Source organism: Thunnus maccoyii, chromosome 15 (genome assembly GCF_910596095.1).
Source record: "Thunnus maccoyii chromosome 15, fThuMac1.1, whole genome shotgun sequence".
In the NCBI taxonomy this organism is placed as follows: Eukaryota; Metazoa; Chordata; class Actinopteri; order Scombriformes; family Scombridae; genus Thunnus; species Thunnus maccoyii.
In genome coordinates, this window is record NC_056547.1 from 23,228,394 (window position 1) to 23,251,008 (window position 22,615).

General features: G+C 42.3%; 2 protein-coding genes across 5 annotated transcripts in view; both read right to left on the reverse strand.

The window, feature by feature from the left end:
* trim71 (tripartite motif containing 71, E3 ubiquitin protein ligase) overlaps positions 1–3,585 on the reverse strand; it is a 32,843-nt gene extending 29,258 nt beyond the window's left edge. Inside the window, exon 1 of the mRNA XM_042434570.1 lies at positions 1,723–3,585. Within this exon, the coding sequence (XP_042290504.1) occupies positions 1,723–2,460 (738 nt within the window). The 5' untranslated portion in view covers positions 2,461–3,585. The remainder of the gene's footprint in view (positions 1–1,722) is intronic.
* A 4,486-nt stretch (positions 3,586–8,071) lies between these two features.
* topaz1 (testis and ovary specific TOPAZ 1) lies at positions 8,072–21,726 on the reverse strand. Of its 4 annotated transcripts, none has more exons than XM_042434568.1 (21): positions 21,200–21,726; positions 18,788–18,922; positions 16,030–18,316; positions 15,883–15,932; positions 15,346–15,446; positions 15,063–15,109; positions 14,898–14,965; positions 14,715–14,773; positions 13,922–14,008; positions 13,501–13,558; positions 13,122–13,273; positions 12,821–12,913; positions 12,614–12,729; positions 12,432–12,501; positions 12,146–12,317; positions 11,914–12,014; positions 11,337–11,502; positions 10,027–10,179; positions 9,429–9,632; positions 9,023–9,209; positions 8,072–8,921 (listed from the first exon to the last, which is right to left on the reverse strand). In XM_042434568.1, exons 1-21 carry the CDS (start codon positions 21,549–21,551, stop codon positions 8,723–8,725), a joined length of 4,857 nt encoding a protein of 1,618 aa, XP_042290502.1. In that variant the 5' UTR covers positions 21,552–21,726; the 3' UTR covers positions 8,072–8,722. The 4 variants fall into 4 exon arrangements, with proteins under 4 accessions (XP_042290502.1, XP_042290503.1, XP_042290500.1 ...); XM_042434569.1 differs by lacking the exon at positions 21,200–21,726 and adding an exon at positions 20,503–20,719; XM_042434566.1 differs by having other exon boundaries at positions 16,030–18,922.
* Between the last annotated feature and the right edge of the window lie 889 nt (positions 21,727–22,615).

Sequence of the window (22,615 nt, forward strand, 5' to 3'; positions counted from 1 at the left end):
TGGTTGACGGACAATGACTCTGCTTGCTCAGTGCTCACAGGTAAAGAAAGACTAGCCTTCTCCTGTGTCATTCCCTCCCCCAGGGCTGGAGTGAGTGAGTGAGTGAGTGAGGCATTACTGGGAAATGAAGCTCTTACTGGAAAAGTGAACCCACCCACCCATTTACTGGCATTGGATGGGGGGTGTGCATGAGGGAAAAGGAATGGTTGGTGGTGGCGGTGGTGGTGGTGGTGGGGGGGGGGGGATCCACTAAAAAACTAAATTGGAAATCTGAACTGGGCTTTGGTGATTGGGTGCTTAGTGCTGAATTACTCACTTCTTGATGACTGATTATTACTCAGCAAAGTGTTTTCATGCATCGCAGCACGTTAAAGTTATATCGTAGAGAACTAGGAAGCCGTTGACGACGACGATCGGCTTTTCTTTAAAAACCAGCTGGACTGAGGGTTTTTGTGCGAGCGAGTCAGGGTGTATTTGCATAAAGGTGAATGTTTCTCATCATTCACATGTCACACATGTCACAACACACAAAACTTGAATGGCAGTGGCCGGCGCCAGCAAGTTTTTCAAGATTCAGTTCACAACAAATGGCGTCCTGTCAAGTCTCCAGTGTTTGACTCCATGTTTATTAACAGGGTGTCAGGTGTACATGTGCCACTGTAACCTAAAGGACTGCTGTGTAACCCAAGTCTGTTAATTGGTCATGCGAGGAAGTTAATATGACTAACTTTTGCGGTAGCGTTGCACTATTTCATTATAAATGAATTCTTAAGTGTTTAAGCAAACGTTCTGTGTGAAACTGTCAATCTGCACTGAACATTTACTAACTTTACTGGCCACATTTGCAGATATAACAACACCAGAGCTTTTTGATAGGACACTGATTGATATTTTATTCACGCTCTAGGGGCCTAGTAGTGTATTATCCAGTGGCAGGGAAAACTTCCTTGAGCTCCTCAACAGAAACCAGAAGATAAAATTACATTCCAAGACCCCCTACTAATGCTATTTGTTATTCTTCCTGACCATATGACTAAACCAAGAAAAAGCTGGTTTCCTGTTTTATGGGCCTTTGTAGTTTCCTTTTCCCAGATCACATGGTCCGAAAAAAAAAAGAACTTTGGGCCCCGAGTTCCAACTTGTCTTTCCCATTATCAGAGAAAAGCTAGATCTCTATAATACGTCCATGCATAGGACTTCTAACAGTCATAGAAACATGTGTGCAGTTACTACAGGGGCCTCTCTCTGCCCTGAATGGATGGTGTGGTACAGATTAACCAGACTCTGCATGTGTCTATGCATATAAGTGTGTGCGTGCATGCAGTGTGTGTGTGTGTGTGTACATCCAGCTAAGCACACGTGCCTGTTCGTCTCCAGGGAACTAGGTGAAGAGCCACTCAGCTCCCTTTGAACCTAAGGCCATATGGCCCCCAGTATGGTTCTATACTACACACATAATACTATTACACTATAGTGTGTGTGTGAATGTGTGCGTGTGTGTTTTGCACAATAAATATGGTGTTATTAGACTACAAACACCAGAGAACCAGTGGGGTAGGTTTAGATGCCAAGGCACCACTAAATGTGTCAAAATAGATTAAGTACTTGTGTGTGATGTGCCTTTATTTCAACTATTGGTTAATCATATGAATGAGCACATGCAGCTGTGTTTCTATCCTCTCAGGTTATGTGGTTTCAGTGTTATTCTTGTGCTCCACTCACCTCATTGTCATGGTGTTGGCAGAAGCTCATGCGATCCTGGAACAGAGACAACAGGGCGAAGTTGTTCTGCAGGGACTGGGCGAGGGACACCGACACCCCAGGCTGGCCCGGGTTGCTGTTGGCGTTGACCCGACCCAGGTGGAGGTTCTCTCCCAGGCGCTCAATGAAGTGGTCCTTGGTCAGCCGCACCCGCTGGTGTGCCCGCACACAGTTGTCACACAGGTACTCCTGGCAGTCGAGGCAGTGGGAGGTAGCCTGGTTCTCCTCATCACAGGAGCTGCACTGAGGCTCTCCCAGGTGGTGCTGGTGCAGCAGGCCTCCATGGGGGTGATGGAAGCCGGAGGAGCCACCACCTAAGCCTCCCCGGTGGTGATGGTGGCCGTTCTTGTTCTGGATCTGCTCCTCGGAGCTCACCACCACATCTAGCAGGTTGCTGAAGAGGAAGTTGGAGGAAGGCAGGGAGTCCACCCCGGCCTCTGAGATGGACACCTTCTGGTCGCAAGTGGGGCACCGCAGCTTCAGCGGGTCCCCGGGACTGCGCTGGCCCTCTAGGCACTGCCTACAGAAGGCATGGAGGCAGGGCAGGACGTGAAGCCTCCTGGTGGTCTGGCTGGAGGAGGACGAGGTATGTGAGGACGATGAAGAGGTAGAAGAGCTGGAGGAGATGGGAGCAGAGGAGCCGCACAGCTCCTTGCAGAGCGGGCACGTCTGCAGGTCCGAGTCTGGAAACGAAGCCATCTGCAGTGTGACTGAAACACAGGCTCAGTTTACAGTTGAGGTATTCATTTGGGGACACATCGGCCCGTTGTGTTATGTGGAAAACAATCTGGTATTTGAGGTAGATTCATGAGGTATTTAAGTCAGTTCAGTGAAAACGGAGTTCATCGACTTACAGATATTTCTCTGTATTATATAACTCAGATCTGATGTAAAACAAGGAGGTAGCCAGTTCTCCAAAACAGTTATTTAAAGATTGAGGTATAAAGAAGATACTTAGGCTGCTGAGATCATATAAAGGCGTTGTAGCAAGAAGCATCCGCGTCATTCTTACATGACCAACAAGATGACAATGGGTGATGTTGGCGCTTCTGAGGGGGAAAAAGTGTCGGATGGTGTTTTGTTGAGGCTCATAAAATAAACCCGCAACTGGAGTGACACTGGATCGGCGTCGAAGTACTGGGGGCTCCGTCTCTCCTCCCCCACCGGCTCGGCAACATGACTACGGAGCTCCGCGCTTCAAAGCAGCACCCAGACGAGTACTGAAGAATTATTCTTTTTTTTAAAAAAAAAAATCTGCTCTCCAAATTTAAGTCCGTGTTGAGGTTGTGGCTTTTCACTCTAGTCCACCATCGGGGCCCGTTCAGGCGGCGTCAGGCGCAGCCAGCGGACGCTTGGCAGTCGCAGCGAGAGCCTCGGACCGAGAGACCGTAAATTATTCATCAAAGCAACGACCTCATAATGTGCTGTGGGTCATTAGGGCGTCAAAAACAAACACAGAGTCTCAGATAGAGCCAAAACTACCAGACAGCACGTCTGTAACAAGCTGCTGCGGGTGAATTGAGGGGTCCACCGTGTGAAGAGGCCGCTTCCAGCTCTCCTTCCCCGTCCACTCTCTGGCTCTCTGCGTGGAGGAATGCGCACGGGGTTTTTTCCTCCGACAGCGCGGAACAACGGCGCCCTACAACCGGTAAAAAACTCGGTCCAACGACCGTATGGGTCTCTTTTCCACGTCCCTTACTCCGCTGTTGTTGTAGCTGTTTACTCTCGGAGAATTAAACATTCACATAAACATTAAGGTGTGCGCTCTCGTGGGCGCGTGTTGCTCGGGCTGCAGCTCCTCGAGCCGCTCTTATCCGACTGAGAAAAAATGGACCCACTTCCGCCCCAGGGAGGGAGGGAGGGAGGGAGGGGGAGGAGAGGGGCGCTCGTTCCCGATAGTGAGGGATGGGGGGATGCGCGTGCATGCGAAAAGTTCTCAAGCGTAAAGTTAAAGGAAATTAAATAAAGTTCTTCTGCGTAACGTTAAAGGAAATTAAATAACATGAAATGGGATAAAACCAGGAGTCATTAATTGTATTTGATTTAGCGTTCCCTAAGGATATCACCCCTACAGCACACAAAGCTAATTATGATTGATGTTCATACTGTACACGGGGAATACTGAATCCTGACCCTCCAGCTGGTGCATTAAGGTTGGCTAAATATTACTGAAGAGTCTTACTGGAGACTCAGAGTAGGCCTGTTTTCTTAATTTGTAAGCTGTGGTGTTAAGTGACGGATAAAATGATAAAGATATTGTTCCAGGAATGTTCCATATTTTTTCATCTGCATTGGAGGTGACAGGATAGCCATGGAAAAAGTGAAACTTGACTGTCAAACTTGAACTGATCACACTGAAATTAAACCTTATTGTTGGACCTCAGCAAAAATAATTTTCAACAGTGAAAAGAGAGACATTTCAGACAGATTCTATATGAATATTACAGCATAAATAACTATAAATCTCTGTAGGAATATACAGCATACAAACATCACATACGATGCACATATATTTAAAGCATTAAGATCACAATAAACTATCCAGTGAGTCAGATATTATACTTGGCTCTTTTTTTGTTTGTTTGTTGTAAAATAGCTTTTTTTTGCCATTTTAAAACTTGTTTTGGAAACCACCAAGTAGAAATACACATAATGAACATCCATGTTTTTCTCATATTTGATGCTCAACTTGCATCATGGTGGAGTTTTAAATAGCGGTTTCTGAAACAGAGAGTTGTAAAGTATTCATGGACATGTTAGAGTCCTGGGATATGAAAGAGTATCGATCTGTTGCTCATCTCAAAAAGCTTTTAAGTTATTATTCACCAGCAGAGGCCTATAAAACAAGCATTTGAATGAATAAGTTATGAAGCAGGGATGAATTTTGCATCAACACATCTTTCCACCGTGTCACTCCACAAGTTGCATCTGTCTCTGTATTTATCGTCTCACATCTTGAAAGCATATGATTAGGCCACACCATTAGCACGTGTCACGCTTCGTGTTATTTACATCTGGGGACACATCATGTCTGCATTGGCTGGCTGACAATAGGAAAATGAATAAATGGGTGACTCACTTTGCAGAGAGCATTTATTTAGAAACATATTTTACAGGGCTGACTAATCACCTAATTGTGGTGTGTCATATGTACTCACATCCACAGTAAGTGCTCTATATCCTGTCAGTAGTCTTTTTCATAATATCTGTTGCAGTAATGAAAGAGCTGTGAATCACTACAGCCGTTGGCAAAAATTTCCTTTGGACTTGTTTACCAATGCAAAAGCGATCTGACATCCATCCTGTTAATGCCTATGTGACTAAAATGAAAGGCTCTCCTTATGGGAAATAATATAGTCAGACTCTGTTACATACACCCATCTTACATACATTTTTTTTGGACTCATCCATTCTTTCCAGCTGTGGAGAGTTTGTCTTTTCCTTCTTACACACAGATCTCATCTAGAAAAACGGCTATTAAATGGATCTCATGCTGAGATTTTTTAAATCACTTTCTATTTCTAAGGTCAAGAATAAACTCTGAACTTCAGCTTCCAAGCCAACATGGACAAAAAGTCTTTGAAGTGCAAAGAAAACATTTGAACTTCTTGACAACTAGGCAAACTCTAACTCCTGATGAAAATCATGCGGTATGATTGAAAGGTCCCGAACAATTACTAAATTAACATTGTGTTCAGATTGTGTTCTCAATCAATCAATTTGTTTTTTAATTTATTCAACACCCATGCTTTAAAGACTGTCCACTAACTTTAGTTGAAATACTGGGCTGAAGGAATTTGAATAACCTTTGGGCTGTAACTCATAAACACTAATGAGGACGAAGCCGAGGTCAACTACAAAAACACAAGTTACACAAGCGTTTGCAAGAAAGCAACTAGTGCAGCAGAGGAATTAGAAGAAGGGTCAAAGCTGTGGGGTTTGGTAATTATCTAAGTGAGATCATATGAGGCACTTATCAAACTTAATTTGACATAAGGTCACAAGTGTTACCCCATTTATCTCATGGTTAAAGGAAAGAACAACAGAGACTCAGGCAGAGAGGGAGATGGTGGTTGATTTACAGTGACCTCGCAAGGTGATCAAAGTAAGCAAGGGGCGGATAAAAGGATGGATGACTTGCAAACACACTAGAGGTTATGTTGATACGTCAAAGTGAGAAAACACTCCTCCGGATGGAATAGCCTGTGGTGCCTTCTGTTTCACAAAGGCCTTTCATAAAGCCACTGCAGACTGCGCACACAAGCGGATAAATCAGTGTGTTAATTACTATTCTTCAAGTCTGAAGAAGTCATTGTCAGATGACATGTCAGCTCTGAGATGACACAGGCTAAAGTCTGGAGGGTAGTGAAGGTTATTGAGCCTTCAGGCAGGGGTGAATATGATTTAGAGAGCACTGCTTTGAGGAGAAGAAAAAAAAAAAAATCACACAAATGGTTCTGTGTTAGGATTATCTCTATCCCTGGACGACACACACTTTGGCGCCGGTTTGCCCAATATGGTCATTTTCCATTATTTACAGCATATCATCTGACTGAATGGTGCAGGCCCCTTGACAATGTTAACATGAAATAACATCTCAACAGACATTCATGTATCTAGACCACGTGAAGGTCGACCAGGCCTATTTTTACTCTTACTTGCCCCCCAGCTCGCCTCTCAGGACCATCTCACAGATTGTGACGATAGAAGGAAAAACAGATGATCTGCAGTGTTTTGCTAAATGTATGCTGCAGGAGGCTCCAACTAATTGCAATGCTGAATGAGGGTGGGGGAGGGAGGTAACAGTAGAAAGTGATGAACTGTGCAATCATTCAATCCCTCAGTCCATCTGTCTCCCTATCATCCCACTGTCCCTGCGTCTCAAACAGTTGTCTCTCATTTTTCTTGGGTCATCTCAAACTTTGAGGCCTAACTGCTGCCAGAGAAACCCAAATGCAGCAGCTGCGCCATTTTATAAATGACAAAGGAGCTCTTTCTGGTCCATATAAATAGACCTCAAGTTGAAAAGTATCTTGACGTTAAGAAATTGAGAAGTGAGATGATGGGATAGACACTACAGTAAGTTAAATGGCTTGACTTAGATAAAGATCATCCTCTGCTCCAGCTGTTGGAATAAAAGTGTGAGAAAGTGCTAAACAGGAGCTGTCCACTATTACAGCTGTCTTGACAGAGGTCTATTTTCTTCTACTTCCACCAGCATCTTTTAAATTTTATCCACATTTCATTAATTTGCCTGACATCTATATCAAGGAACCATGCCTGCTGATTCATCTCACCATAGTCCAGTACTCCCCCCTGGTGGTTTGGTTGCTCTGTAACACCTTTATATTGGGCTTGTAAAATACATACACATGGCACTGAAACACATATGCGAGGGGCATGATGTCAGCCATATGTAGCTCTTTACCTTTAATATAGATGAAATGAGAAAATGCATTTGTGCCTATGAACAGGACAGATTTTATGTGAAGATGTGTTTGGATATAGTTATTTCAAACACATTTTCTCCCAGCTTTAAAGGCACTGAGGAGCATAGACCTTAAACCAGATAACACTGGCCAGTGACATGTGGTTTCTTAGCTGTCATGGCAGCCGTATCTGTAGATGTTATTACATTTTTAGGCTGTTTCTGATTTGCTCTATGGAATAGGGGGGGAAAAAAGTCTGTGTGCATGCAGCTATTGTAATTTGCATTAAGAGTCTGGAGAGGAGATTTTTCAGGTCAGCTGGACATAAAACAAGAGAAACTTACCATTAAGAAGTCCATCCTTTGTCCAACAAACAGGAACTGCGATGTGTGTAACTTCCATATCAGTCTTAATTATCAGGCCTTTCAGTGTCATGCATCATCAGGCCAGCAGGTCAATTGGTGTCATACTTATAATCCAGCAGGACAAAATGCTTCACCCCTTCAACCTTGATTAATAAGCCAGTAATCAAGCTTCTCAAATCAGTTCCAGGCACTGATAACTGCAGTAGATATGCAGTGATGTTACTTTTTCATGATGACATCCCCCAAAACCAACAGACAGGTGGATATGACTGGAGAGGGTTGCAATATTAAGAGAAACATATCTGGAAAAGGTAAAAGCCACTGGAACTGATTCATGATTTGTACCGCTTACCAGATGGTCAGTTGTCTGGGAACACTATAATGTGATATTGAGTTTCCTGAAACGTGTGTATATGCTCATGGACACCAGGGAAATAATGTTAAGACTACAGGGGAGTAACTGGCGGCATTACATGCATACCATCCTTCTATGAAGAAACAACACAGAGCCAAAGCTTTTGGAGCAGAACAGCGGTTTTATAAAAACGTCATACAAAGGAAATGTAAATTCACAGCTCTTGAACTGGCAACAGTTGAGGTTTTGACAATCACTAATATAATTCAGTAACATAATACTGTCAAAGACTTAACACCATTATAAATATATACCTATTTACACTCAGATGTTATTTACAATTAAGTAAACAAAATCTATAATATTTGTAACAACAACAACAACCCTACAAATATATGCTGGACTTCCCCCACAGACTTTATTTTTTCAAAATAGTAAATCACATAAACACTGAGTGACATAAATGAAAGACAAATGAGCTAAAAGAACTCCTCTGGAAACGACAGGGAATTAACAAAATAACTCCTTTAACATATTTTAAAAGAAATCTGAACAAAGATAAATTATTAGATTTGTAAAAAAACAAACAGTGTAAAGTTCTGGCGTCAGTCTTTGGTGGTGATCTTCTGATTTCTGCTTCTTAGTCAAAAGCTAAATTGAAATAGCACCATTGAGTGTTACAAACGTACAAGCCAACAGAAATGCACATGCGTTCGTTTTCCTGATTTCATTGGTTGTTTTCCCAGAGTCAACTGATGTCTCTGGAACATGAACAGTTTCAGGGTGACTATAGGGGGGAGTAACGGTTTGGTCTAGTGCGTCCACACCTCATTGGCCCACAAATGATTGTGGCGGAGCCAGCGTCGAGCAGAGGGAATGTCAAGTGTGAACACTTGCTCCTGTGAGGAGTTAACTGCTGTGTAGTGAACAATTAGTTTGGGCTGAGGGATACATGCTGCAGAGAGCAGGCGGCTACCAGCAGAGAGGTACTCGCTCTCACAGCTTTGAGTCCTGAAAGAGGAGGAAGCAGGACCATCATGTACATACAGATCACATAACGGAACAAGGGCTTGCTCACACACAAGTACCCATCACACACATACACACGTTACCTTTTCAGAGTGATGCTGAGGCAGGAAGTCGTGGTCTCTGTAAGGTGCACAATGACTGTTGCATTGACAGTGATGAACATTTCAAAGGCGAGAGCCAGCTCAACCTCCCCCAGTCGACAGGGGACGATCAGTGCCATGAAACCAGGGGGAGCTGATACACCTGCGTAGTACCCCACACTCAGAGAGTCTGGTGAACGTACACATTAATTAAGCCGTTGAATCAATAGATGGAACAACTACACTGTTAGAATAACTTGACATTTATTTTGATTGGATAATGTGTTAATGAAGTTGCTGTTTAAGTCCAATAAAGTTAGGGATCTATAACCCAACGTGCGGATGCTTTTTCCTGCATTGTGTTTACGATCCAAGATGAGCAGCCGATAAATTAGAAGGTGATACTTACGTCTGAAGACTTCTCTTGCGCGGAGCCACAAGTTTTGTTTCCCCAGTTTATGTAAAAGTATCTGCAGCACTGCCTGGTCAACTGCCAGGTTTTTCAAGAGCATGAAGTCCACTGTGTCTGAGGCTACAGGAAGTATCTGTCTGTCCATACACACTTGTAGGTGAGAGTTAAACAGGGGACTGTACCTGGAGATATCCACCAGGTCTGAGGAAAACAAAACATACACACAATTACACACAATTGACCTACTGGTGGCACAGGATGAAAAGTCAGGGAATCTGAGCAGCATGAATATATCTGAGGTATTTGACTAAAAAACAAAAATGTCGATTTCATAGTGGCACTAGAGGAAGGGGGGTCATTATCAATAGGATCATGAATATCTGTACAAAATTTCATGGCAACCCATGCAACAGTTGTTGATTTATTTCTCCAAAATGGACGACAGACTGACCAACTGACAGACCAACACTGCCAGCCCTAGAGCCATGCCCTGAAATATGCAGGGTATCAGCTGTTCACAAAATTAAGTTCTGGTTCTGGAGTTAAGTGGCTAAAGGTGACAAAACTGGGAACAGAACTGGTTCTGTTTTCTCACCATTTGGCTCTTTGATTCCAGGGAGATTACGGAGGACCTCCAGCGTGTCTCTGTGAGAGGTTTTCTCAGCCAGACGCATCAGCACACGACTTCTACTCTCCAGATCAGCAGGCTCACATGGCCACAAACACGAACTCAGGAACCATTTGTTTTCTGGATTAACAGATGCATAAATAAACACACAATTTATTGAATCGATTCCTAAAGCATTATTTATTAGCAGTAGAGGTTCACTAACCAAATCTCCACAGCATCAAATGTCCACTAAGGGTGCATTACATGATATTTCAGTACAAAACTCTGTACATGAACAGCATTTCTGTATTAATGAGAGAAGTGACACCTCTGTTGTGTCTCCATGTCCAATCAATAGCACACTGGTGTGTTCATTAGTAAGTCTGCTGCGGTATGAGTTCTTTACTGTATTCATCAATTGATTTTACAATTATGCTGATGTAGGTGATATGACGACTTCAACTGGTTCAATTTTGTGGTTCTTACCTCTGTGTTTCCAGGATAGTTTTGTTCAAAATGGGCATGTATGGTGTTGCAGTGGTGTTTTACGTTACCACTCTTCAATATGGCCACTGTTTCATTGCAAATCACACATGACTTCAGGCAGAATGAAGAACAAGACCAGTCCACTAATGCTTGAATGCACAGTTTTCATGGTCAACCTTTATTTAGTAGTATTGGCTAGTTTTGAGCAAGCCAGAGCGCCAACATCGACTACAACCTTGCTAACTGTCAGCGTCTAGCGAGCAGCTGATTAAAGACAGGTGGGGTGACGTGATAGCGATGTGTCATTCAAAAGCAGTCCAGGTCAGGCTGCAGTGAAATATTGTTCCCAGTCCAGATTAAATTGTTATTTGGTCCAGACTTGGACCAGAGTCCCCCTCTTGAGTATGTATGATTTATAGGGTGTCCTATAAATAAAAAGAACTATGGGGGCTATAATATGGGGTTGTTGATTGGCATTCAAATCAGTAGAGCTTTATTTGTAGCAATGTTTCTAGCTGTGATTGAGCCACATCAGTGTCCAACTCCAGAGTCCTTTTTTAATGAGGTGTTTACTGTCCACAGAAGTAAAAATGTGCCTACTCGCCTGTATTTCAAGTATGCCATAACAATATCTTATGAAAAACAAATTGCTTCATTCCTTTTTCTTTTCCCATAGAGCATCAAGCATACTAGTTACTCTAAATTATGTTTAAAATTTAATTTCTCTGGTTTATATGACAGCCATTTGATGTTTCTGATCATCAAACATAAGTGTTACATATCTTAAAATGAGTGATAACAGCGGTTACCTCGGAGTGTGTTCAGAGCTCCCTCCACGCTGCCACTCAGGAGGAAGAGCTCAGTAGCCACAGTGACCAGGTAGCAGCGTGATGCGCCGTCCTCATTCCCAAACAAACCCTTCAGCATCGAGTAGTTGACCTTTGACAAGGACAGCACCTCCACCACCTTCCGACCCTACATTTACACACACACACACACACACACACACACACACACACACCTAAATACCAGATACATTGCTTAAAATATTATATCTTAAATTGTACAACTTTTTAGTGATAACAAAGATGGGAGTGGCTGCTGTGTTTACATGTTACCATCATATCACAAAGATTCTACATGTCTCACAAAAAGTCCAATTACTGTAACAATTCAATTGTTTGTTTTTGTACAACGTGAGAAATGTCTGAATTGTTTAAGTCAAGTTGATAAAACACAAGGAAACTGTTTCCAGAGGCTACTTTCATTCACAGAGTAACAGATTATAGCTGGCTACATTAGTTTCCTTAAGTGAAGACAGACACATCTAGACAGAAGACAGGCATGTGAAACACACACACATACACACACACACACTGTATTTACCCTGGCCCACTGGTGTGTTTTGTGGTATCTTAACATAAGCGAGACTCCAATTCTGCCTAAGAAACTCCTGATCAGGCTGTCCTCACCTTCACTCTGACACACTAAAAAATGAGAGTAATCAAACCTTCAAGCATCATTATGAATTTTTAAATCACAAAATAATATTAACAGAGAACCATGATTTAGAAACAATGCAGTTAAATAATTTTTATCTGAAGTAAGGAGTTTGGACCTGTCTCAGCCAAGGCAGCAAAGGGCAGTGACAGCTTGTCTTTACTCTCAGACAGGAGCGCTATTGCAACTCGACCGCTGATGTGCTCTACTTGGTTGGGATGTTGGCAGGATTGACAAATGGACTTGAAAACCTCCCCCATCCGCCTCCAGTCCTCTTGCTTCGTACAAAGCTGACCGACACAAAGCATAAAAGCAGGCCTGAGTGCAACGACAGATTAAACACAAAACCATTTCATTCTCGTGGATCAACTGACAAAAGTAATCTACCGAAGAAAAGAACTAACCTCTATCTCCACAATGGCGTGGGCCAAATTCAGGTACTCTGGAAAGGGTGCACTGGTGGACACTGATAACCTTTGATAACAAAGATAGAGTCAGGCAGCTGCTTCTACTGACGGCAAAAAAAAAAAAAACACAGAGAAGAGAGGGTAAATAACCACTTGTATAAAAGTGATGTTCCACTCACTTGTGGTTGCCAGACACTGAAACAGGTGAGTTTGGATGGACTGTCTGCTGGAACTCAGGAGTGTTTTTTACACAGTCAAAGCAATCCAAACTCAGCACTAGCCCAGCAGTGGCCATCTGTCAATACATGAGGAGACATTTATATACACAAAACAACATTCAGATTCTGCTATAATACAGTAAGTTAAGTGAGTAGGAATCCAGATACCTTGAATGTGAGCTGCATGAGTTCAGGTACACAGCCCACCAGACCCTTTTCTCTTACATAGTTGAAAAGAGCTAGCAGGAACTCATGGCCAGGCTACCAAGAGAGGAAAAGGGATAAATGTTCAGAATTTATTTTCAGGCGCAAAAAGTTTACATGCTGTTCATACAAACCAATGTTTTACCATTACAGTCCTTCTCTGGCCATGCAAAATAGAATAAGCCCTGCTTTCTACTGGACTACAAGGTGTACTGTAACTGCACCATGACTTTGTTGTTGACAGATGGATGAAAACCCGACTGACCACTATCTTGTGGGCCAAGCTGACGCTGAGGACTGAGAAGACATCAGACACCATGCCAGCTTTGAGTAGAGCCCAGAGGAGTGACAGAAGCACTGGCATGGAGAAATACACTCCTGGTGGGTTGCTCTGGTAGTAGCCTGTAAACACAGCTCCTGGAGATAAAAATGAAACAGGCAGGAGAGCCAAGTAGAGAGAGAGAGAGAGAGAGAGAGACGTAGAGCAGACAGATGATGTAGCAAAAAGGTAAAAAGATTAAGAATGACAATCAGTTGAGAGAGATAAAGACATTCACACAGACGTGTCACTTAGAAGAAACACATTCACACTGTATGGACTGTGTCTGTTTGAGGTTAAATAATTGTAGACATTGAAATCGTACCTGCTTTCTGGAGGCACATTGGATTTTTGGAGAACCGTGTCACAGTGTCAACACAGAACTGAAAGAGAAAAAAAAAAATGAAATGACTCCACAGTTCTGAAATAAAGTGTGGAGTTACAGATCGGGCACAGCAGAGGGTGATGTTGCCTCTGTGATCAACACCAATCAGAGAGCTTTAGCATGAAGCATTACTCAACTTTACAGGCACCAGCTTTCAATATGACTTCTATGACTGATCTGAAGTGAATTGCTAAATTAAATAAACTGACATTAACTTTTATATTCAAATGTTAATTGTCTACTTAATCTTCTTTACTTGATGAAAGAAAAGGTACAGGTCCGTGCAGTGCACCAGCATATTCATAGTTTAGCGTACTGCTTGCCAAGTCAAGAAAACAGCATAATATCCCTCTGAGCATACCTTCTCATCTCCCTCTACAGGTACATGCTGGAATCGACACATCTTGAACCCGCAGGACAGTGATTCACTGAAGTACTGCCTGCAATACTGAAGGTTGAGAGGAGGAGTTGCTGCATTACTCATTTACCTTACAGTCAACATCATGTTACTGGCAGGAGAATAAACAAATCTCTCTATTGTTTTGGAGGGGGGTGGGGGGGGGGGGGGGTTGTTTGAATCTATCCAAAGTTACAACTAGTATCGTTAATTTCAAACTAAATGTGCTTGTGAGGAAATACACTTAAAATACTTTCACTACTCGTTCTTAAGTACTCTCATATTCTAAGCTCGACAATTTTAGTCTATGGACACTGATTAGGTTAAATTATATGACTGAGAAATAGAAGGTGATTAATGTCATTTATATTCATTTTGATTGTTACATATATCCTAAAGCAGACTTGCATATTTTCTTGTCCTAGTTTTTTTTTTTGTTGTTGTTGTTTTTAATTGGGAAAATCCAAGTCTCACATTGGAAAAGTAGTACAATCAATCACATCAGGAATAAAGAACATTCATTAATATTGCTTTCTTGTTTAAAGTTTAAATTTTTTTAATGCACAAACCTTTTCAACAATAATTCTGTACTAGCATGAATTGTACATATATATTTTGTCTATATCTTATTAGGTTTGGTCAGAGTCTTTAGGATAAGTAGTGGAAAATCTTAGCTAAAGCCCGTAAACATGTTAATAAATGAGGCATTTGTTTTGAGGGAAGACAGTGACTGTTCTTCATTTAATTGAATACTTACAGTGTTGGATTTCTGGCGCCTAAATTCTGTCATGTTTGTTGGGGTTGTGGTCCATGGCCCTGTGTGAAGAGCATCCAACAGAGCACTTATAAGCAACTGTTCAAGATGTTTACTCCACTTTAGAAAACCAAGTGACACCAGTTAAAACTTAAGTCATTATCTATGCTGTTTTCATTTTCTCACCATTTCTTACAGTCATGAATGGAGGGATGTGATTAAGCGTGGAGTTCACTGTCTGGATGGGCTGGTTCCTATTAAGAAGGACGTAAACAGAGTAATTATCACAACACTGGAAGATCTGATTGGGTACAAGAATGTTTTCATCGCGAAATGTGTAAAAACAGGTACCTTTGTGGCCCTCCATTTACATGATTGTTGTTGGCATCACATTGACCCTGTTAAAAAAAACAAGACATATTTAACATTATACAGCGTACCTCTTGATATAGTAACTGAAACTGTTTTTGTCAAGAGAGCTTTGATGCAAGAGAGACCCTGTAAATGCTTTGTTTCTCTACAAATGCAGAGAAGTTATGCTGTTTCCAAGCCTGGTGCCTTGCAGTAAAGTGCTGAAAGATAGTCCTGGGAAGTGTGGTCCACTATATAATACAACGCAGTGTTACTACATTACCATGGTTTTGGTTTGCTTCTCTGTGGCGGGCCACGAGTTGCTTTGCATTTTGAAAGGGGTGCTGCTACACTGAGGTCTCCAGGGCCGGCTTTCACTCTCCTCTGTAAAAAAAAAAAAAAAAACCACATAAAAATACATACAATAAAATTACATGACGATCTTTGGATAAAATATGTTGCATGAAGCAAATTCAAAGCAAGATATATTTCATTGTTCAAAGGACACTTTTTTTTTTTTTTTTTTTTTTTACATATGAGTTTAATATTGGTTGTGGTATTGATGCATGGATATTTTCTGAGTTCTGTCAATCAAAGATGAGGTCTGAGAGTACAATTCAGCATCAAAAATATACAAAAGATGTCTGCTTCTATTGTAGATGATTATAACTTTTTGCATGTCGTGTTGTCGCTTATACTAATTCGCATTATGGCTCTTGGCTGTTCATTTTTGTCTGGTCAGCCACTGGCTCACAGGATTTGAAGCATCGACTAATCTCAAACATCACTTTAAAAATTCTGACTGGTACACTGGGCATACCTTTGATGTCAGGACTGATGCGGTGAAAATCTATATTTATTGCCGTCAATCTGAAACACAAATAACATAACAGAACTTTCATTTACAAAAGATTACACATAATTTCTTTGACTGTAAGGACAGATGCTATCAAATATGAACCCTTACCTTTGTTCAGACTTCACTGATGCTTCATCTGTCCTTGGCAACAGCATTTTCACCACTCCAGTAGGTCTGGTTTTAGGGGCCTCACTAACCCTTGTGGGACCCAGTTTCAGCACACTTTTCTGGGGCAGCTTGTCAAACAGCTCTGGGTCATCCTGGATCACATTCACAAGTAGGATATCTTGTTCATAAGCTGTGAACTCATCCAAAATGTAGGACTGAGTGTCACCAGCTGCCTCTGCTTTAGTTTTATGCCTTTCACCGCCTGCTATTTCAGATACACTTGATCCCTTTTCTCTAGCAGAACGTGGCTGTCCCTCACCATTGAAGGCTCCGCCATCATCTTCTTCACTGCTGGGAGAAGAGCGGGATTCTGTCAGAACACCTGAGGTAATCTTTTCCTTTATTTTAGGATCTGAGGGAACTTGCTCTGATTTACTGCTACCCTGTGCCTCATCATCTTCGTGATCAGTTTCATTCTGATTCTCCTCTTCATTACCATCATCTACATCTTCATCACTGCTGGGAGAAGACTGAAGTACCCTTTGAGTATCATCAGTAAGAGTTTTGAAATGTGACGATACTCCCTTGAATTCAACACCGTGTTCAAGATCATTCTTGCAGCTTTCACTGTTGCCATTCACAATTTGTGGCATGTGATGTCCTTGGAACATTTTTTGTCTGTTGGTGTCTTTGCTCATCTCCTCCTCCCCCTCTTCCTCCTCCTCCTCGTCGGAGCTGCATGGTCTTTGCAACAGGAAGCTTGTCCGTGAGTGCCACTGTGGTGAAGTAACAGGAGAGAGCAGTGGTGGAAGCAACAACATGTTTAAGTCAGTTTCTCTGCACTGTTCAATGGGGACATTGTGCAGTGATCTCTCTTTTCCAACTCCATCATGGTTACAGGGGCTCGTATAATAATAAGGCTCAAGTTTTGGTGGGCTCCTGCTTGTGAGAATGCCTCCATCACTCTCTTGCTCCTCTTGAGGGAGGAGGAGGAAGGAATCACATGAATGAAGGGAGTCGGAGTTGTGTGGAGGAGCGCTAGATGAAGAACTGCATGAAGTCATTCGGGTGTCTTCGCAGCAGAACAATGGGTCTTTTATCATTTTAACAATATATTTGGGTGAGGAGGAAGATGGTGTTGGTGATGCGCATGTAGAATGTGCATCAGGCAACTCAACACCTTTGACTTTGTTCAGCAGAAAAGATGAAGGTGGGAGGGAGGATGGCGTGACCGAGAGGCTGCTCAAACCACCATGTGGGAATCGAGATGACATAGGGGACAAAGTGGCAGTTTCCCAGTCACTCAGGCCAAGCTCTGAGGGGGAAGGGGTAGACATGGAGCTGTCAGTTTCAGGTCCATTAGCAGGCAAAGATGGGGCTGACACTGTTTCAGTACCAAGCTCCCATTGGTGACTAGGGGTGGAAAGTGTAGCAATGTCTGTCAGAGGACTGGCCAGTGATTCTTTCCTAAAGAGAGGTACAAACTCCATGTTTTTGCCGGCCAAAGACTGTGAAGACATATTACCATGTCCTTCCCCCCTTTCTCCATCTTCTTCTCTTCCATGTCTTGCACCACCTTCTCCTTTCTCTTCATTTTGATGAGAGACCTGGTTGGTTGAGCTTACTGTAGCTGCATTTGGGAGCATGACATTGGTTCGGTTGCTGGTTGAAACTGGCTGATTTTGACTTATTGGAAAGTGGGTGTGATCTCTAGTGGATGGATCAATAGGCTCTGCTGGACAGGCTGTGGTACCAGCATGTGCTGCAAGGGTCTGACCACTGTTAGAGAAGGGCCAGGACATGTATGTGCGTGCACAAGAAAAATTTGGTTTTCTGAAATAGACCCTCACTCTCTGGCAGGTTAATGACTCAAGTTCATCTGTGTCCAATTCAGTCCTTTGACAGAACCGCTCTGATGACATATGTGCTGCGTCAGTTTTTCTGAGGTCGCCTATCTCACCACAAGGTTTCTTGAGGACACAGTAATCTTTCACAGCTGAGTCAAAAGCTCTGCAGCTCCTGATGGCAAGTTCTAAACATGACTGGCTGTCAGCAGACATCCCAGAGCATGTTTTCTCTTTGTCTCTAGTTTTTGCTGGGTCATTACAACTAATGCTTTCTAAGTCTGAAGTGAAGGGTAAACTGCCATCTTCAATGCTGTTCCCAAGTTTTACTCTTTTGTCTCTATGCATCTCTTCTCTCATGAGGTCACATCCTGGCCCAGGGTCCTCCTCAACATCTCTGTCCCACATGCCAGTCCTGCACTCCCCCTTGTTTGTATGCTTACCTAGCGAGGAAGAAGCAGAACAAGTTGCAGAGGCTTCACTCGCCCAACCCTTCAGGAAATGACATGAGGTATGAGTGGATAATGTCTCTGCATATGTGTGTTCCTTCAGGTGATACTGGTTTTCAGTCAGACTCTGAGGCTGACAGATGCTCGTCTCAGACTTAACCCTGGGACACAACCCACTATTTTTAGCCAGAGCACTTTCATCATTTCCATGTTTGCTGTGCCCTAAACAACTGGGCCTAAACTGAAATCCAGCTCTCATGTCCCGTTTGAAGCAACGCACAACCTTGTTCTTCAGTACGTCTGGTAACACAATGCCTGAATCGTGATTGGATGCATCATAGTTTTGGGCTACATCACAAAGCGTCACCTTGGGGTACCGGTCTATCCATACAATAATCTTCTTAGGGGTCACAGTGAACATAGGCCGCTCTGCCCCTGGGCTACTGCTTTTCTGCCCTTGCTTACCCAATGTCTTCTGCTGGGGGGAAATGTATTTACAGTCACCACAGAGACTACAGCCAGAGGCTCTGACAGCTCTTCTCAAAGCCTCATCTGAACCAGCCAGTCCAGTGAGGCGTGGATGCACCTTTCGATCAATGTCTGCAAATGGAAACAAAAACGTGTCAAATAGTGCAAAAGTTCCAGTAAAAATTTGCCATTTGGAATTGTTAAACACTAAAAGGACACACCTTATTACCATGGTAATGTGTTGTTTTGTTTTACTTTTTGGTTCATCAGTAATGGATTGTCCCATTCACTGCATGGGAGACAGTCCCAGGCACTTGTTTTGAAAAGGGGCTGTGCACTGCTCTTCATTGGGAGTGGGTAAGTTAACCACACATGCATTTGCCAAACCAACCAGTAAATCTTCATCACTGGAATCGTTTCCCTTGTAAAATCTAAAAATAGGCTATTATTTGAAAAAGACTCTGATAAAGCATAAATTTCACCTTTGTGTAGCTTGTCCAGGCAGGGGCATTCTGATGCACCAAGCTGTAATCAGCTCATTACTGTCCCCTGAGCCTGGCAGTTGGAAAACAGCCACTGCAATGGTTGATGAGAACCACAGTCTTAGTGGTTGTTTTTATCCCCATCAGCCACAAGGAACAACAATGAGCATTTATAAGCCACTCAAAGATGAGATTTATACTTTATTTCAAGTGTTTTCAGACAGCACGTTATATATTATCAGAGAGAAGGTTTCACTAATGAGGATTAGTTTGGCAGATGCACTTTTGTTTAACTTCCATATCTCGATAAAAAGCAGCGCACAGCCACTTTCCTATGGAAGTATCCATGACAATCTCCCATACAGTGACAGTCCCAAACTGGGCAACACTAATGTATACCCAGTACCATTACACAGCATTTTAAATCCATTTTTTAACAGTGCCATATCCCACTGCAGGGGTTTAATGAAGAAACAATGCTGAAGTTAGCTTCCAATTTGCAGCTTCACATTTGGGGTTAAGGGAGACATAAATATTTAGCGGCTGATTCTCCATTTTTGCACCACTTATACTTGTGAAAATGTGTTAGAAATCATAACAAAAGCCTTAACGCTGTTTAGGCAGTGAAAGCAGTGAAATTGCCTTTTTTCTGTTTACATAAGCAAAATAAAACGTTTCACAAATTTGAAAGTGGGTTTAAACAGTGGCTTTTGCTATGATGTCTAACACTTTTCACAAGTGTAAGTGGTGCGAAACCTGAGAATCAGCCGCTAAATATTTAAGTTTGCCTTAACTTTCCCCTCAACCCCAAATCAGAGGCCAACTTCAGAATCCTAATGGAAAATTGGAAAGCAGAGAAGATTACACTATCCCAGTGGAAATATGTAACCCCCCCTACCCATTTTGCGCTTTTTTTAACTAAGCAACCAAATTCATCCAATTAGTAAACCCAGCTCAGTCTATCTGAGTCCCTGCAAACCTCATGTCTAGCACTGCAGCTACTCAAAAGCACACAGTAAGTAGGAACCTCCAAAGGGCCCTGAGCAAGCTGGGGTGATCTGCAGGGCACTTGTGAGCTGATCTAAAAGGGATGCACCCAATGCCATTAGCTACCACATATTTAATTCTGCATCAAAATATATCAAGGGGTCGTTAATGCCAATTTTACATGGTGCTTGGCAATAAATTTTAAGAATCCCCTGCACGTTATTAATTGAAAAAGGTACTTACGGTAGTTAGTAAAGACAGTTTAGCCGCGCTGTTAGCTTAGCATCTGACACGTTTCATCAAACTTAGGCACAAAAAACGCAAGTTAGCTAAAAGCTTTTAAGTACCTAAAAATCGTCAGTTAAAAAAAAAAGTTTGCAGAGGCCCACTGTCACCAACTTCATACGCGTACTGATGGTAAAACTAACCCAACCTTAAGCAAATGATACAGCAAAGTGCGCCTTACTTGAGAGTCCGGTGGGTGTTGACCGTGTTCCGGTCCGCACTTGTCCCGCAAGCTGAGGATCACAGCCAGCTGACTGGGCCTCCACCCTGCTCTGTCTCTGTCCCTGCCTCTGTCCCTCTATCTGTCTCTGTCCCTCTCTGCCTCTGTCGCGGCGGCTTTTAGAAACCAAGGTCACACGAGTTTTACAATTAGTATCCTCTCGTCTCAGTTTGCATCTCCTTCTAGACGGTTTTCCCGCACCATATTTTGGTTTAATTTGGTTATTTGTGGCGTTGTTTACAGCCAAAGGTGCCTCGCTGGACATTTTACCAGACGTTTTGGGGATTTTGCCCTTCGGTTTTACCCGGCGGTGCACCACTGACGGTTTCACTGATGCACTTTCTGAATCATCGCAAAAGCACCGAGTAAACCTGGGTCTGAGTCTGTCCAACCTTGTCTTGCTCCTGGTGTTTGGTTTGCTCTGGTGATACTTGCCTCTAGTGATCGGCCCCTCTTGTTTTAACTCCGTATCTTTCCTTTTGCATGACTGGAAATCATTTCTCCTCTTTGGCTCACACTTCTTCTCTCCAGCATCTCTACTGGCCGTGTCTGGGTCATTTTCTGTGGCCATTTGTTCTGTTAAAAAAGTTTGGACGGGTTCATTGCTGCTATTGTCCTTCACTGACACTATTTCAGAAACGACATGTTTTTCTTCTTGTTTGTTGGAGTCAGCTGTAACGTTATTCAACGGCTTTGAGACTCGTCTCCGTCGCGGCGCCAGTTTTAGCCCAACGACGTCTTTTAATGCGACTCTGTTGAGTTTCACTCTGTGAGAAGATGGAAACATGCTGACATTTTTTAAAATGACTACCGACAGTTACAGAACAATACACTCTTAAACTTTCTGCTGTAGGAAGTCCAGGTAAAGCGCAAACTACATGCAAAACGACGACCCTAACTCAACTTTCCCTGGGGCTGATTAATTAGCTACAGGTCGACATTGGCACCGTGTTGACCTCACTGCGCATGCGCAATGTGTTACCAGCGCAATTAAGCATTTGGTTTGATTTGATTCTTTATTTTAAAATATGAAATAATAAGCTTACTATCTAAACCAACCAACACAGATTGACCATGCTAATTAAGGGAATAGGATGTCAATAGTTTCACTGTTTGTTGATGGTGTTTGTGGTATTTAAGGTTATATGCTATGACACACAGTCTTTACTGTAGATTATTATAATACAGACACACATTCTCATACCACTTATCTCTTCACAAAGTGGGTGAAATGAAAACAAAAACGTGTATGAAAGAATTAATGAATGACCAAATAAATTAACAATATATGAAAAAGAATCTAAATAAGTACAGAAGTCATGGAAGTGTAAAATACAAAACAAAAACAAAAACCCACAAACACACATACAACTAAAAACTAGATAACTAAAATGAGAATATAAACAGACATACAGGTATGGTAACGGGGTTACCTAACATCTTAATCATATTTTAACTGAAAGACTGCATCTATATCATGACTATATCTCATATGGTATATTTTACACCAGCTTTGTGTGTGATTACTTAAATTGCTGAGAATTCCAATTATATTTATCACAGGTATTACAATCTACACATTTTCTGAGATGTACAAAAAAATGATGTATCGATTCCACATTCAGTATTTAAAACTGAGTATGACAGAAACTGAAAATGCAGTCTATTATACTTCATTTAGTATTTTAAGTAGCTAATGTGAATGAACAGAAATGAATGAATCAGTTCTGCTGAATAAAGTGAATACATTCATTCTGAGATGACTGAAAGATATGGCAAACTGGTCAGTTAAGGCTACAACAGGCCAAGAACATAGCTCTGGTTTGAGCATTAGAAGTACTCACTTTTGTC